Source organism: Rana temporaria, chromosome 1 (genome assembly GCF_905171775.1).
Source record: "Rana temporaria chromosome 1, aRanTem1.1, whole genome shotgun sequence".
NCBI classification, from domain to species: domain Eukaryota; kingdom Metazoa; phylum Chordata; class Amphibia; order Anura; family Ranidae; genus Rana; species Rana temporaria.
In genome coordinates this window covers 52,560,906-52,578,624 of record NC_053489.1, presented here as the reverse complement: position 1 = coordinate 52,578,624, position 17,719 = coordinate 52,560,906, and the positions used below count along the sequence as shown (strand labels likewise).

At 43.3% G+C, this 17,719-nt stretch overlaps 1 protein-coding gene across 2 annotated transcripts in view; it reads left to right on the top strand.

Moving 5' to 3' along the window:
- PDZD2 (PDZ domain containing 2) overlaps positions 1-17,719 on the top strand; it is a 416,595-nt gene that overhangs the window by 271,964 nt on the left and 126,912 nt on the right. For both annotated transcript variants that reach the window (XM_040337921.1, XM_040337929.1), the window contains exons 9-12: positions 545-659; positions 4,764-4,837; positions 7,784-8,003; positions 10,230-10,347. In XM_040337921.1, the coding sequence (XP_040193855.1) occupies positions 545-659; positions 4,764-4,837; positions 7,784-8,003; positions 10,230-10,347 (527 nt within the window). The remainder of the gene's footprint in view (positions 1-544; positions 660-4,763; positions 4,838-7,783; positions 8,004-10,229; positions 10,348-17,719) is intronic.

The window sequence follows — 17,719 nt, the reverse complement described above, 5'->3', positions numbered from 1 at the left end:
CCAACAAGGACAACTAAAGCAGGGTATCTGCACAAGAAACCGACCAAAGTAGAGGCATGCTTAGGGGTTAGTGGAAGGTGTAGCGAGCCAACTTTGCCACACTGTCAAACTTTTTTTAGCACATCCTCTATGCAAATATGTAGCTCTATAGAACAGAACTGTGGTATTGACCAAGGCCTTCCAAGAGACCAAAGTAGGAGCAGTAGGTTTCTTCTAGTGTAAAATGATCGCCTTACCGGCGTAAGAGCCTGGTAAGTAGAGTTCTGAGTGCTCTGGTATCAGCCACTCCTTCCACTAAGCCCAGCATACATATAGAGATCGTCAATGGCATAGGCAGGAATAAGACATCATTTATACATTTGGTTACCTCTGACCAGAATGCCTGAACCACAGGGCAATGCCAGAACACATGAATAAGCTGCTTTTTTTTTTAAGATTCTTGTCTTAGGCAGCATGGAAGAGTGCATAGAAGGGGCATAGGTATAAATGAGATATAAGCAGTTGTCAGTTACCATGGTCTAATTATTGTTTTCTTTGTCATTAGGGACTTGGGTTTAGCATCGTTGGAGGTCAGGATTCTGCCAGAGGGAGAATGGGAATCTTCGTGAAGACAATTTTCTCAAATGGAGCAGCAGCGGCCGATGGGAGGCTAAAAGAAGGTAAGGCTGAAAGACTGCAGGATACAAACAGGAGGCATTCCAGTGCCTCATTCTTCAAGGTTGGCCCAGGTGGATGTGATTTATCAACTTGGAGAGACTGCTGGCCGATTTACTGTGGGACTTGACAAAGCATCTGGGACTAATTCTTGTTTCTTGGTAATCAGCTGTTGAAGTTCAGTTTCACCTGGGCTACAAGAGACAGAAGCTTCTCTGACATCACATGACAGACCAAATAAACCTAGAAAGATGGTAGCAGAAAAAATAGAGCACTGAGTTTGGATATGTTGCACAATACAGTTGCAAGAAAAAGTGCATCAGGGCAGGGCAGCTGTAACCAACACCTCCAATCTCAATTGGAGGTGTTGGACTCCAATTGGACTCCAGTTGGCTGACACCTCACTCCAATTAGCTCTTAAAGATGTCATTAGTCTAGGGGTTCACATACTTTTTACACCCTTACTGTGAATGTTTACATGGTGTGTTCAATAAAAACATGATAATCTTTAATTATTTGTGTGTTATTAGTTCAAGCAGACTGTGATTGTCTATTGTGACTTGGATGAAGATCTGATCACAATTTATGACCAATTTGTGCAGAAATCCATATCATTCCAAAAGGGTTCACATACTTTTTCCTGCAACTGTATAATAATTATTTATTAAGCAAGAATGATCAGAACAGTCTTCTTTTTTTTTGGGGGGGGGGGCTTTCACCCCAAAGTAGCTTGATTTAATTTACTGGGAGCAGAAGATCTCATCTCTTATCTGCTGAGTCTTGCTGTAAACAACCTGTGTTGAACTCCTGGCAATAAACTATCCATTCTGATAATTTTTTTCTTTATAAATTATTCCTTCTATCCTCCAGTACACCCATTATATCGGATTTCTGCTCTACATCTCAGCAGTGCAGTTAGTAATTTTTTGACCTACATAATTTCTGTGTTTATTCCAGACGAGGATTTTAAGTTCATCTGTCCTTCCAGATCTAATCAGAAAAGCAACTATATCATTTTTAGTCGTTTTTGTGAAGCCTTTCATTGAGGAGCATGTGACCTAGATAAAGCAGACGCAGGGCTGAGAGTTTGGCAATTCCCATTCCTTTCATTTTTTCAGTGCTCACGCAAGGATTTTCTGTAGAGTCATTTACTAACTCTTTATTCACCATCGATGACAGCTGTGCTATTTTTGTTGGAAGTCGTCCTTTGTTACATTACAGCAGAAAGGACTGTGATCTTTGGACATTCGTTTAGAATGAATAGCTGCAGAAAACACCAAATATACCAAATGAACACTCCCTATCATTTTGAGCGCTATAGAGCGCCATCACTAGACGTATGGCCCATCAGTTCACGTGATTAATCTACGGGCACCAGGCTTGGGCGAGCGGGCAGTATCACAGAGCTGAATGGGGGGCAGGAACTGCTGGAGTTAACTTTTTTCATTACACAGGTGATTGGTTGCCGGGCGATCCTAGCAATTAATCATCACCAGCCTGTTAATGTAAAAATTTAACTCTAGCGGTTCCCGCCCCCATCCAGCTCTGTGATACCGATCTTTGCTCTGCTCGCTGTACACCTTAGGAGGAGATTTCTACCTGCACAGTGTGTGTGGGGTGGAGGGGGGAACATTTATTTTAAAATAAACCAATATAATAACATATGTAATTGACAATTCCTTGTCTTGCTTATATCCATGTGTTAAGGTAAGCCATGACAGGTCTAAAATGTAGATCTATTTCATTGGAGTCATGCGCTTTCTTTGTGAGGGTGGCCTTAATTCTCCTCCATGGTTTCCCTGTATGTCTAGTGTAGCTGCCCTCCTTGCATTAGTATGTGCAGATGCAGCTTAACCACTTGCCACCCATGTAATGTCATATAACATCGCAGACTTTGAGCAGTGATATCTGAATTATGGATGCAGCTACAGGCATCATTCAAATATCTTCTTTTAGAGCCGGGGTATGGGCGAGCCGTGAGAGGCACCGGAGAGCGAGAGAAGGGGGGCGATGACGACCTCCCCTCCCGCTGCCTGTAAGAATGATCAAGCAGCCAAACAGCCGCTATGATCGTTCTTATGGTGAAGGGAATCGCCAGCTCTCAAAGAAGATATCTGAATGATGACTGTAGCTGCACCCATCATTCAGATATCACTGCTCAAGGCTGTTCAGCTGTTTGATCGTTCTTACAGACAGCGGGAGGGGAGGTCGTCGTCAAATCTCATCACCCTGCTGTTTATTCTGCCATGTGTAATGGCACTGGTGAACGGGAGTGAACTACAACTGCGGTTAGCAAGGATTTCAATCTTTATGTGAGAATTCAGTTTTAGGCCCCAGGCGTCACTCCACACAAACAGGAGTTTGGGGGGTTCTCTACATCATCTCTCTCACATAAAAATAGGCGTTGAGTTACTGAGCTTGAACGCATTACAACATGCGACCAGAGCTTAGCGTTTAAAATTCTAGTATGCACTAAAAGATACGTATGCACAACTATTAGTATAACATAGCGTCGTGCATTAGACCACTAAGGGAGAAGGTATGAAATACGTCAATCCTTAGCATAGAAAGTTTAGTCGAACATGTTTCATAAGTTAGGGCATAAGCCCATAAACAGGTAGTACTTATGTCAAGTACGTAGTAAATAGGCGTGGTAGTGACAACCAATAGTTGCGCATAAAAAGAAATACAGCTTAAGCAATTATAGTTGCATATGAGAGGCAACACAGCTCAGGCAATTTGGAGGCAATGACCCTTTAAGGTATTCCTTAGCAAACAGTCCTTGGCACAATAATATATCCCAAATAGTATCTTGGTATTCACAAGGCATAATAAGTAGTAGCAATAGTATTAGATGGGACAAAAGCAGCAGATCTTCCTATGGTACTACAAGTGACACAATGGCTACTTATCCATTTGCAGGGCTTCAAGAATTCAAGAAAGGCGCCGATTCGCGGCGCACTTCCGCGTTCCAAGCTGGAACGCACCATGGCGCCGGGCGATGATGTCATCGCGCAAGCGCAGTATGCGTTCGAGCATGGAACGCACTACGGCGCTGAAAGCGCCTGTCATTACAGAAGTAACAGGTGCGCAGAGCGCCTGTTACACAGTGTCAGATGGGAGGGCACGCTTACACTTTATTAAATGCCTGTGCAAGGATCTTGGGAGATGCAGTCTTATATTTTGCTCTACCCTGGAGACCTTGAATGTGACATTTTCATTTCATTCTGAGATTGGAGCAGTGCATGCATCAGCATTATATTTTGCACTACTCAAGCCCCAGACCGAAATGAGAATGCCACGGTAGAGCAAACTGTAAGCAAATGTAAGTCCACTTTCTAAAGCTTGTTAAGCAAAATAATCCATGAGGTGGGTTCTAAATTATTATTTGTGACTTGAACATGTTTTCTTAGACCATGAATTAGTGACGTGAGATTTGCTTGCTTGTGTTGTGAATTTTAAAGCTTAATTTCTCCAGGTTGTCTAAGGCTTCTTAGGTTAATGAGGGTGTGCTTTAAAGTACGTGTACAGCTTGTTAAGAATATGCTATACACTATAAATACAGTAATACCTTGGATTACGAGCATAATTCATTCCAGAAGCATGCTTGTAATCCAAATCACTCGTATATCAAAGCGAGTTTCCCCCATAAGAAATAATGGAAACTCAGATGATTTTTTCCACAACCACTGCTGGTATATGCAGTACTGCATGTGGCCAGAGGTGTGGGGGCAATGGTGACACTCGGGAACTGTTGACACTTTCAGGTGTTCGACGCATTTTCCGCCTGCTCCACCCAGCTGGGAGTGTGTCAGAGTGTCGTCTCCGGCGCCCCCGCACCTCTGGCCACATACGGTAATACATACACCAGCCGCTTGTCTTGTGAGACAGTGCTCGCAAATCAAGGCAGGATTTTTAAAAAAAAAAGCTCTTCTTGCGAAACGCTTGTATGACGCGTTAATCACAAACAGAGTTCTTACTTTATTTTAGTTTTCAGAGTCTTTAAATGGTTAATTTCTTTTGAGTCTGTTAAAAAAAAATGACTTTCTCTGATTTGTTTTTCTGTGCTCTTAATGACCCTATTGTGATATATATGTATTTTTCCACAGGAGATGAACTTCTGGAAGTCAATGGAGAATCGTTACAGGGACTGACCCACCAGGAGGCCATTCATACATTTAAGGTATCAAGAAGGACAGATTATTTAATAGAGATACACTGTCATCCTGCACACAATGGCTTCTTGGTGATAACGCTTTTCTTGCCCTTCCACTGCTCCGTCTGCCAGAATCCTGAATGAGCAGCAATAGAGCTTATCGCAGTCTCTACCTAGTAGCTTTCCGTCGGAGGTGACATGGGTGGGATTAGGATAAAGGTTACCAGTCAGACATGCTATATTTAGCTCCATCAATGTCCTGCTTTTAATCTCTACCACTTACCAGGTCCAGATAAGGGCACGTTTAAGAAAACATTGCTGCCCTTCTAATCTTTTCTTCCTTTATATACATGTGCCAAGGATTACATAAACCAGAACATCATTTGATGCTCGCATATGACACTAATTTAAACTCTGTGTTTGAAAAATTAGCATTCTCCACTTCAACAAGATTATTAAAATTATAATTATTTGCAAAAATTCTAAATTTATATCGTTGGCAGAGAATCCCTTGACCGTGTATTAAAACCTTTATTATTGTAAAAGTACTAAAAGTACTATAAATTGTTTTCTAAAAGTAAATCTAAAGTCGATCCTTTTTTTAGTTTTGGACAGTGGCGAAGGGTTAGAACATGTTGTTAGGTTTTCTATTGCTGTCTGAGGCCACGTTAGGGCCATTTACCCTATTTGTCTTGTTTACCATTATCACTGAGACTGATGAAAGAAAATCCCAAATTTTTGGTTGCCAGGACAGGAATAACAAGGAAATCTTCCAATAGGTGCTCTAGTACTAATGATACCTGGGTATTCCCTCACTTTTGAAGGATTTCCTCTCACTTCCTGTTTTGTCCATGGAACAGCAAGTGAGAGCATATCTCCCCAATGGGAAACAAATGAAAAAACTGAGGGTTCTAACCCTCCCTATCCAAAATGAAAAAACTGAGGGCTCAACTAGATATGCACCAATACCATTTTTTTTTTATGAGTACGGATACTTTTTTCTTTTAGTAATCGCCAATACAAATTACTTTTTTTTTTTTACGCTTCAGCATTTGGCAATGGTATAAAGCATTGAAAAGTTATTTAATTCGTTTTTTTTTTTTTTACCATTTTGCACTTCTTTTGAAACGTGTAAATCTATGCTAAATGTGTAAAAATATTAAAGAACAAAGCAAACAAAAATGTTTTGATTATTAATAGTTTATAAAATAGAAGTAAAAAAATAATAATCAGCAGGAAAATAATAATTAAATAGAGGAGGATAAGGAGTTAAGTAAGGCTGATTAGAGTAAATTAAGGGGTAAAAAGGGGTTAAACAGAGGAACATTTGTCTTTACTTGACAGATTGCTTTAAACTGACCTCATCTGCAGATCGAAGTACATCCCCTTTATCTGTAGATGAACCTTGAAGAAGGGGACATACCCCGAAAGCTCGTCCTGAAAATTTTTCTGTTGGTGCAAATAAAAAAAAGTGTCACGGACAGTACTCAATATTCTTTGTCACAATTGCACTAATACGGCTACAATCACCAAGTATCTATAAATGTAGAAAAAAGATACAAAAAACAATATTTCTTTTTATCTTAGTGTTTCAGCAGCTGAGCAATGTTATAATAAACATTGCCCGGCTTTTCTTTTATTTTTTTGACAGCTCTAATTTCCTGACTTCTTTAACACTTCAACTGTCAACAGGAGAACCCTGCTGACAGTTAAATGAGTCATTGGTTAAAGTGGAGTTCCACTCGTTTGTAAGTTTATTAAAAGTCTGCAGCTACCAAACATGTGTCGCTGCTGACTTTTAATGAACAGACACTCCTGTCCCACGGTCCAGCGATGCGGCAGCCTCATTCCTCACCCCCTCCTATCCACGGTCCCGTCATTGTAAGTGTGGGGACCCAGCTGTGACAGCTTGCGGCTTCCCAGCTGGGCATTCACTGCGCATGCGCGTGTGATGCTGCGCTCTTAGTGGCCAGGCAATCCTCTTGGATCTGTGACGTGTCCCAGAAGATTAGACAGGGAGGGGCCACTTGAGGGGAGAGGAGGAGTCACCTAGGCGGCGAGGCAATCGAAGCAGGAAGTGGGACAGGAAGTGCCTGTCAAAACTCAGTAACACCCCCCCCCCAATTGCCAGATTTTTTTTAACCTTTCAGCTTTCAGTGGGGGAATCCTGCTGACAGCTGAAAGAACCGATACATGTAGGTATTGGAGCATTTGCACGAGTACCAAAACTCGCAAACCTAGTTATAACCTTCCTTTTCCAAATTGGGGAGAAGAGTTTTGCGTTTTTAGTTCTACTTTAAATTGGGTCACATAATCCTGCTGCCCTTCTTTGTTTTTCAAAAAAGCTCTTATGTTGGTATCGTGTCATATAGTCCTAGGATGATCGAAAACCATTCTCTGTGGGTGGAAGAAGTAGATTGGCTGCATGCTGTATTTGGAGCAAAATTTCTCATCAAGCCAGATCATGGGAAGTTGATGAATGGCTAAACATTAAACAAAATTCAGCCGATTCCGCTATAGCTGGCCAAATTTCGATCCATGTATGGCCATGCTACCGTTTTACTGTAGTGCCACCACCGATCTCTGATCAGGATGATAGATAGATTGGGCTAAGGATTATTACAATTAAAAATAAAATAAAAAGACCAATGGTATATTGTTCAGAGTACTTACACAAGTACAATTTCTAGATGTTCCCTATAACATACCAAATTCTCACATTTTGAGACGGATGATCACATTTGGATTTTTACCTCTTAGATTAATTAAGACAATTCACCAGCATATCTGTAGAGCAGCATGTTTGTTTTTGAAATGTAAAAATCCAATTACATTGACCATTACGCTACAGAGTTGTCAAATTAATTTGTACTAGATCAGTCAAATTCAACTTTGTGTGGCCAGCTTTACATGTTCCCCAGTTTTATTAGCTGATTGCCTGCTTCAGTCTTACTGGTCATATTTCTTTGACAGCAACTCAGGAAAGGAGTGGTGACTTTAACCGTACGGACGCGACTGCGCAGTCCAAGCCTCACACCGTGTCCTACTCCGACTTTACTCAGCCGCTCCAGCTCCCCAAACTCCAGCATGAGCTTTGGGCCATCCTTCCATGGCTCGGAGGATGGCGATTCCTCTCCCCGCAAAGGACCAGGACCTAAGGACAGAGTCGTAATGGAAGTCTCTCTTAACAAAGGTAAAATAAATCAGAATTGGATGTATAATGGTCTAATTAAATTTGAGTTTAATGTCATGTAAAGTCATTAGAGAACATTATAGTAATTTTTTTATATATTTCATTCACATTTCTGTCAAATTTCATATTGCTAGGCATGGCAGTAAGATAATCAACATTGGTCATATTATGCATTATATATATATATATATATATATATATATATATATATATATATATATATATATATATATATATATATATATAATATAATTTTCTGTTGTATGTACAAGGTATTGAAATACCAATGTTCCCAATGGGAAATGTGTGATTTTAGTCATAATGGGTTTTGTAAAAACGACTTGCCTATATCCATTTTCTACACTGCATAGACTACAATTGGGTACAGAGCGGCTGCTGCGTTCTGGGATTTGGGTCCCGATATCCCCCTTTTTTGCGGTGATTAACAAAAATTGCAGTTTGGTTCATGCAGAACCCATCTTAGACTGGCCATACATGGAGCGAATTTCTTTCCGACAAAGTACATTTTTTCGACTCCCCCCTTCAACACAGACAGTGTTGATGCAGGAATCCCTCCTACACAGTCTGGGAACTTAATGTGTTCGGCTATGATATAAATTTATTTACCAAGCAATGTGGCTGAGCATATGGGTTTTTGAGAAATAATTTAACTTAAGTAATTCTGTCAGTAAATGTGTAAGGCAAGAGACGTAGGTGAGATCTTGGGGTGAGGGAGTCTTAAGTGTTAATAATATTACATTACATGTGTTTGATGCTGGAATGAATAAGTACGTAGGAATGGAGTTTGGTCAAAGCCACCTTGGATTTGAGGTGGATCTCATGATTTGACGAAACTCAGAATTTGTGACCATAAATTTGCACCTAAACCCATAATGCACTGCAGAACCATTATCCTTAGTCAGATACGTCCCTAAGAAACAGTAATCATAAAAAATGGACAAGGGTGGGAGCAACGAAAATAATTTTACTGTTAGTGGTTCCCACAACTTGGGAGAGTTTATCAAGGGGTCACGGTACTAGAAAGGTTGAGAACCACTGACTTAAAGCGGGGGTTCACCCGTACATAACACTTTTTCCCCTTAGATTCCTGCTCGTTTTGTCTAGGGGAATCGGCTAGTTTTAAAATATGAGCAGTACTGACAGTACTTACCGTTTACGAGATGCATCTTCTCCGCCGCTTCCGGGTATGGGCTGCGGGACTGGGCGTTCCTATTTTGATTGACAGTCTTCCGAGAGGCTTCCGACGGTCGCATCCATCGCGTCACGATTTTCCGAAAGAAGCCGAACGTCGTTGCGCAGGCGCAGTATAGAGCCGCACCAACGTTCGGCTTCTTTCGGCTACTAGTGACGCGATGGATGCGACCGTTGGAAGCCTCTCGGAAGACTGTCAATCAAGAAGGAACGCCCGCTCCCGAAGACCCATACCCGGAAGCGACGGAGAAGATGCATCTCGAAAACGGTAAGTACAGCTCATATTTTAAAACAACTAGCCGATTCCCCTAGACAAAACGAGCATCAATCTAGCATCCATCTAAGGGGAAAAATTGTTTTATGGGTGAACTCCCGCTTTAAATTAAGCATATAATGGAAATTGCATAAGCAGAGTTTTTCTTTAGTGACATTTTAGTTTGATGAGTATATCTAAAGATATAGGTAAATTAAGTTATACGTAAGACCCCTTTCACACTGAGTTTTTCAGGCGGCACAGCGCTAAAAATAGCGCTTCTATACCGCCTGAGAAACTCCTGCACTGCATACTCAATGTGAAAGCCCGAGGGCTTTCACACTGAGGCGATGCGCTGGCGGGAGAGAAAAAATCTCCTGCCAGCAGCATCTTTGGAGCGGCGTGTATACCACTCCTTCACCGCTCCTTCCCATTTAAAACAATGGGAAACTGCGGCAATAACGCCCGCAATGCGCCTCTGCAGAGGCGCATTGCGGGCGGTATTAACCCTTTATCGGCCGCTAGCGGAGGTTAATACCGCACCGCTAGCGGCCGAATCCCGCGGCAAAACCGACGGTATAGCGCCGCTTTTTTTAGCCTATACTACATAATTTAATTAGTTTAATATGTTGTTAGTTTGAATTACCTGGTTTAGGGACAGGTTCAAGGTACTGGGAATCAAGCGTAAGCATTTTACATGGCATCACATGCTAAAGAGAAAAAGTGTGTTGTGTTCATCTTTGTGTGTATTGTCCTTACAGAACCTGGTGTTGGTCTTGGCATTGGAGTATGCTGCCTTGCTCTAGAAAACAACTCTCCCGCCATTTACATCCACAGCTTAGCTCCAGGATCTGTCGCCAAGATGGATGGAAGACTAAGGTACATGCCCTTTAAAATGTTAGACTTGTCCCTATCCCAATAGCAGGGCATCATGACATGAAGTGAAGGTGGTAATATTTCAGGTTCCGATCTTCAAATTAAAAGAACATCCCTCAAAATTGAAGAATAGATGCTGGAAAATAAGACTTCATCAAACTGCTAGTAATGTGGCACGCTGGTTTGTGCAATTTTGTAATATGGAGAATTGCTGTGTGCCGTGTAATTACGGACACGCCCCCAAAGGCTATGGGCTGTCCTGGGCAGCGGTCTAGTTTGGAGGCACTATAACCAACTATAATAATACTAGTGATTGGCTGGCCCTACCAGACACAGAACATTACTCCAACTTTGCATAAACTGTTCAGTTTGAGTATTTGCAGTTGGCGATGAGCAAATATATTCGCGACTATGGGCCATTCCACCAGGCAAACCAATATGATCACATTGCCTACCCTTCTTTCCATGAAGATAAACTGGTTCTCAAGACCCCTTGATCAGTCTACTTTTGTACAAGTAAACTGGCTTCTGGCCTTCTTTGCTTCTAGTAGGGGAATGCCCTATTAAACCACTTCAGCTCCAGAAGGTTTACCCCCCCTCCTTCCAGACCAGGCCATTTTATGCGATACAGCACTGCGTTACTTTAACTGACAATTGCACGGTCGTGCAACATCATACTGTACCCAAATAACATTTATGTCCTTTTTTTTTCCCCACAAATAGAGCTCTTTTGGTGGTATTGATTTTTCTTTCTTTTTTTTTTTGCGCTAAAACACAGCCAATAAAAATATGTAGGCCAATATGTAATCTGCTATATATTTTTGGTAAAAAAATCCCAATAAGCGTTTATCGAATAGTTTGTGCAAAAGTTAGTGTCTACAAACTGAGATTTTTATTTATACATTTTTTTACTAATAGCTACTGTGACGGTATTAGAATGTTATCCCCGTCAAAGTCCTCCCTTCTCCCCATAAAGAAAATAACCCCAATATTCCACGAGGAGGGATATTCCTGGAATCACCCAATAAGCCACACATGGGTCACGCTTACTGCTGGAACAAGACAGACTTTAATGGTATAACACACAGCTTATATGTAATTTCCAAAACTGTTACAATGACAAATCTCCGCCCCCTCACACTGGGGCTTCCATACAGATCATAGGCAGACATTTCGGAGCCGACCCTGAAAACACATTTTCTTTAGATAATGACATCAGTGAAGGTAATTACTAGTTGTACAGAATACATTATCTAGACAGCCTGGCCCCGCATAGAAGAGATACTTACCACAATGAAGCAATCAGAATAATTAACATGAGCCACTTCTAATCACAGTAAACAGTAACCACAGGGCTTCTTCACACACACACAATAGACCATTTACCCTTTGAAATAGGACTGGCTGAGGAAGGGTCATTACCATATCAACAGCCTGTTAGCCGAGGAGTGAGTCACACCTGAAATCCTCTAACACACACACAACATTACACAAGCAGGGAGAATTACACTGAAGCATCCTTCACAGCGACGATCAGCAACTTATAGCGGGGCTGCGATATTGCGGTGGACAGTTGGGGCACTAACACTTTTGACACTTTTTGGGGACCAGTGACACAAATACAGTGATCAGTGCTAAAAAAAAAAACCAGGGTGAATAAAAATCAATGATTTTATTTAATTTTAAGTCGTATTTTTTTTATTTATCACATTTATTTTAATGGTTTTGCAGTAAAAATGCATCTAAAGATAGTCATCTATTTAAGATACTTTAATAATTGTGTTTATTCAGCATGAAATTGAGCTTAGATATGTAGCATGAGGCTGTATATTCTGCAATATTAACATTTTTGGTAAACTCATTCAATGAATGCAAGCTGAAATAACATGCACTTTATTGATGCATTCACACAATTTTCGCAGTAACCATGAGATAAAACAAAGTTCAGGAATATTCCTTTATCCCATTGTTTTACAAATTTATGTATTGCTGTTTTACTTGCCTGACCGCTTATTCCTTATCTTGTTTGCAAATATTAAACATTCTAACTACCAGCAAGAATGAGTCGTTACATTTAAAGAGCACCTGTCATTTCAGATCCATCATGGCAGCGCCTGTTAGCGGTCATCCACTCACCTGCTGCCGCCACATCCCTTACTTTGTTGTGTCACTGCTGCCTCACCAGCCGTCCCATTAAAGTGAATAGGACTGTCGGTCAGTCAAAAGCGGGTCAGAGGAGGAGCTGCTGTGGGACACAGATGACAGTTGCTCTATAAAAATGTTTGATTTGAATCAAGCCTTTTTACTAGTGATTTAAATCAAATCCACCCTGCTAAAAAAATATGCACTATTGACACTGGCAAGGAAGGGAGTTTACATCAGGGGTGATCAAAGGGTTAAATGTATGCATAGGGAGTGCTTGCCAACACTGGGTTAGGTGCTTTTACTACTTAAAGACCTGGATCAGTGTTTCTGCTTCACAGAAACACAGGATCCATGTCTTCTGTACTCACAGAATGACAGTCTTTCTTGTTTACAGCGGATGATCGTGGGTTCTGATAATCAGCTACCACTGTGGTAGCTACCACTAAAATCACAGCAGGAGCAAGCCGCCGTCGGCGCACGCTCCCTCCCAAAAAACGGAAGTGCAGAATCACACTATATATATATTTTATATATATATATATATATAATGTATGTGTATGTGTGTGTGTATGTATGTGTGTATAATATATATATATATATATATATTGTACAGGACGCCATGGCTGGGTCCTGGAAGGACGTTATATTTCCCCTCTGTTTGGACTGTGGTGCCTTTAAGGGAATGGAAAGGGTTAACGCACCTGTGTAAGGAAGTAGTTTAAAGCAGACAGGAAGTGCAGGTGAGAGTGAAGGAGTTTAGGAGAGTCCAATGCATGGTGAATGGTGGACAAGGAAAGCTGTGGAAGCTATGAAAAGCTATGAAAAGCTGTGAAAGGACTTGGCAGTGTCCTGCCTAAAAACCTGCTACTGAAGGACTTACCTGGAAGGACTGTTTAACTGCGATAGCAGTTCTGAGCTGTACAAGTCGGTGAGACTGTTATTTCTTTTGTTTTTGCTGCTGCTAAGCCATTTAAGTTTAATAAACCATAGTTTTGATTTAAGAAGCCTGTGTCCTGCGATCAAGCTGGTCCCCCAAACATTACACTGGTGCTCGAATGCGGGCAGGACTGAATAACAGGCATAAGAAGAGAAAAAAAAAAAAAAACGTTTTTTTTTTTTCTGTTGCATTGGACTTTATATTGAACTAACATTTAAAGGGACAGTACATTGAATTTATGTCCTGGGTTAAAGCTGCACAAACATTGAAAGTTGAAGCAATGGAGGAGCTAATTAAACAGCTGACCCTGGCTAACATACAAGCGCAAACTTACCACAAAGAGGCGCTGGCTCTGCAGCAAGAAAATACTCGCCTGTTGGTGGCCCAGTTAGCAGCCCAGCAAGCAGCCCAGCAAGGGGTTATGCAGGCTCAGGTGACGGCCTTGAAGGAAGCGGTGCAACAGCTGTCTCAGGTTCAGGAGCCAGCGGTTGTTGCCCCTGGCAACCAGGTGACTGTGAGGGCAAGCCATTTTCTACAGAAGTTGTCCCTGAGCGATGATGTAGAGGCATTTCTTGCTACGTTTGAGAGGACAGCGGAGAGAGAAGGATGGTCTCAGGACCAATGGGCCGGCCTCATTGCTCCTTTTCTCACTGGAGATCCTCAAAAAGCCTACTTTGACCTGCCACCAGATGATGCTAAAGACTATCAAAAGCTAAAGGCAGAAATTCTGGCTCGTCTGGGGGTGACTACGGCCGTTCGGGCCCAACGTGTACACCAATGGAAATATCGTCCAGATCGGCCACCCCGGTCTCAAATGCATGACCTGGTGCAACTAGTAAAAAAATGGCTGCAGCCTGAGGTGTTGTCTGGCCCCCAAATTGTGGAGCGGGTTGTGCTGGACCGATACCTGAGGTCCCTGCCAGATGACCTCCAACGGTGGGTCACCCATGGAGACCCCAAAACAGCAAACCTCCTTGTTGAGATGGTGGAACGATATACAGTGGTGGAGGACCTGCTCGGACCTACCAAGCGCCTAGGGCCTAGTCTGCCACGGCCTGTTCGACCAACTGCTGCCCTTCGAAAGGATGTTCCAAGGAGCCCTGGGACAAACACCCCGGAAGGCCAAGAGACACTCCCGGTACCTTCGCAGCGTTCTGTTCCTGTTCGGAGAGGAGGGGATGTACAATGTTGGCGATGTCATTCCTGGGGTCATACCCGGGCACACTGCCCACTGCAAGAGGAGCCCATGGAATGCGGGGTTCTTCGGAGGGGGTCTTTTTGTGCCCACAAAGTGTGCACCACACACCTCGACCTGGATGAGGAAAAGTTTGAGTGTGAAGTCCAAGTGAACCACCTCCCTGCCCGGGCTTTGTTGGACTCTGGAAGCATGGTAACCCTGGTTCATCCTAGAGTGATTGGGAAGATCGGTCCGGTAAGAAAAACTTTACGGGTGGTATGCATTCACGGGGACACTAGAGAGTACCCGCTCATCACGTTGTCTATCTCCTCAGCATGTGGCACTGTTACTCAAGAGGTGGGGGTGATAAAGAACTTGGTGCATGATGTTATAATAGGACGAGACTGTCCATTGTTTACAAAACTGTGGGAACAAGGAGAACAGTTCAGAGACTGGGGAGAAACTAGCCCCCCTGTTCCTGCTGCTGAGAGGGATAACCCTGAACTGCCAAACGTTAAGGTGGACCCAGATGGGGAAAATGCTAATGATTGGGTTAATGGTGATGAAAGTAGTGTTGATACTATTGAGGATGTTAAGATATGTGGTCCACAGACCTACCAAAACACTAAGGGGGAGGAGCCTTTCCCACTTCAGGTAATGCTGGGGGAAGAGGATGAGGAAGTGGCCTCTACCCCTGCGCTGCCGGATTTGGGTGTTCCCCATGGGGCATTTGGGACTGCTCAGATGCAGGACCCCACTTTGGCCCATGCACGGGAACAAGTGGTAGTAGTAAATGGGGTTCCCCAAGAGCCAGGTGCGAATGAGAGGTGGCCACACTTTGCAATATATAATGAATTGCTGTATCGGGTTACCAAGGAGAGAGAAAATGTGGTAGAGCAATTGTTGGTACCCCAACAATATAGACGAAAGGTTCTGGACCTGGCCCATAACGATGTGTTAGGGGGACACCTGGGAGTTGAAAAAACGGAGGCACGGATCACCGACCGGTTTTACTGGCCAGGTCTGAAAGCAGAGGTAAAGAGATACTGTACCTCTTGTCCGACCTGTCAGTTGACCGCTCCGGTGACTCATTTTCGGAGCCCTTTGGTCCCTCTGCCCATAATTGAGGTCCCATTCGAGAGGATAGCCATGGATATAGTGGGTCCCTTGGTAAAGTCAGCTCGAGGTCACTCCTACATATTGGTGATTCTTGACTATGCCACCCGATATCCTGAGGCGCTACCCCTGCGGAATACCTCCTCAAAGGCCATTGCCCGGGAATTATTCCAGATGTTTACACGGACTGGTTTCCCCAAGGAAATACTCACAGACCAGGGTACCCCGTTTATGTCAAGGGTTATGGCCGATGTGTGTAAGCTGTTCCGGATTAAACAGCTACGCACATCGGTCTACCATCCCCAAACGGACGGGTTGGTGGAACGCTTTAATAAGACCCTTAAATCTATGCTCAAGAAAGTGGTACAAAGGGATGGGAAAGATTGGGACTGCCTGTTACCAGCTCTCCTGTTTGCTATCCGGGAAGTGCCCCAGGCCTCCACGGGTTTTTCGCCCTTTGAGTTGGTATATGGGCGGAGACCTCGCGGAGATCTTGACGTGGTTAAAGAGGAGTGGGAAAGTGAACCTGTTCAGCATAAGAGTGTCCTGGAATATGTCTCCCAAATGCAGGAAAGGATCCAAACCGTGATGCCGCTAGTCAAAGAGCATTTGCAAAAAGCCCAGGAGGCTCAACGACGGGTCTATAACAGGGCTGCTAAAATAAGGCACTTCCAAGTGGGGGATCGAGTAGCGGTGCTAATTCCCACTGTGGAAAGTAAGTTCTTAGCCAGGTGGCAAGGACCCTTTGAAGTTGTGGAAAAAGTGGGAGAGGTCAATTATAGAATCCACCAGCCAGGCAAGAGGAAACCGTATCGGATATATCATGTCAACTTGTTAAAGCCCTGGACAGACAGGGAACCGGTGACCTCCCTGGCTAGTGCAAGGCTTGAGCCACAGGTTGGGGTGGAGAGTGTCCAAGTAGCAAATACCCTATCTAAATACCAAAGTCAGCAGGCAAAGGAGTTCTTGCAGAGAAATAAAGAGAAGTTTTCAGACTTGCCGGGGCTAACTAGTATCATAGAGCATGATATTATCACGGAACCTGGAGTCAAAGTTTTTGTCAGGCCCTACCGCATCCCAGAGGCTCAAAGGAAGGCCGTTTCAGAGGAAGTAAAGAAGATGCTGGACCTGGAGATCATTGAGGAATCGCAGAGTGAGTGGTCGAGCCCGATTGTGTTGGTACCAAAGCCCAACGGGACTCTGCGATTCTGCAATGATTTCCGGAAGCTTAATGAAGTTTCACGGTTTGATGCCTACCCCATGCCCCGGGTAGATGAACTTATTGAGAGACTAGGTCCAGCTAGATATATCACAACATTAGACCTTACCAAGGGGTATTGGCAAATCCCATTAACTAAGGCTGCTAAAAAGAAAACTGCTTTTTCTACTCCAGAGGGGAGTTTTCAGTACAAAAGAATGCCTTTTGGACTGCAAACTGCTCCAGCCACGTTCCAGCGAGCAATGGATAGGATTTTACGACCTCATCGGGAGTATGCCTCAGTGTACTTGGACGACATAGTCATTTTTAGCAGAGACTGGGAGTCACACTTGCCCAAAGTCCAGGCAGTACTGGACTCTCTCTGGAAAGAGGGGTTTACAATAAACCCTGAAAAATGTGCTTTGGGAATGGAGGAGGTGAAATACCTGGGCTATATCGTGGGTAGAGGGGTGGTGAAACCTCAGGTCAGCAAGGTAGAGGCTATAAAGAGTTGGCCCCGCCCCCTCACAAAAAAGCAGGTACGTGCATTCCTGGGCATGGTGGGATACTACAGGAGGTTCGTACCCAACTTTGCCACATTGGCGGCTCCATTGACCGATCTGACTAAGGGTCGGAAATCGGTCATGGTGGAGTGGAATGCAGACGCTGAGAAGGCTTTTTTGGTGCTCAAGTCAGCACTGTGCCAACACCCTGTCTTGATAGCGCCCAATTTTTCAGAAGAGTTTGTTGTCCAAACTGATGCTTCCGATGTAGGATTGGGAGCTGTGTTGTCACAGGTTGT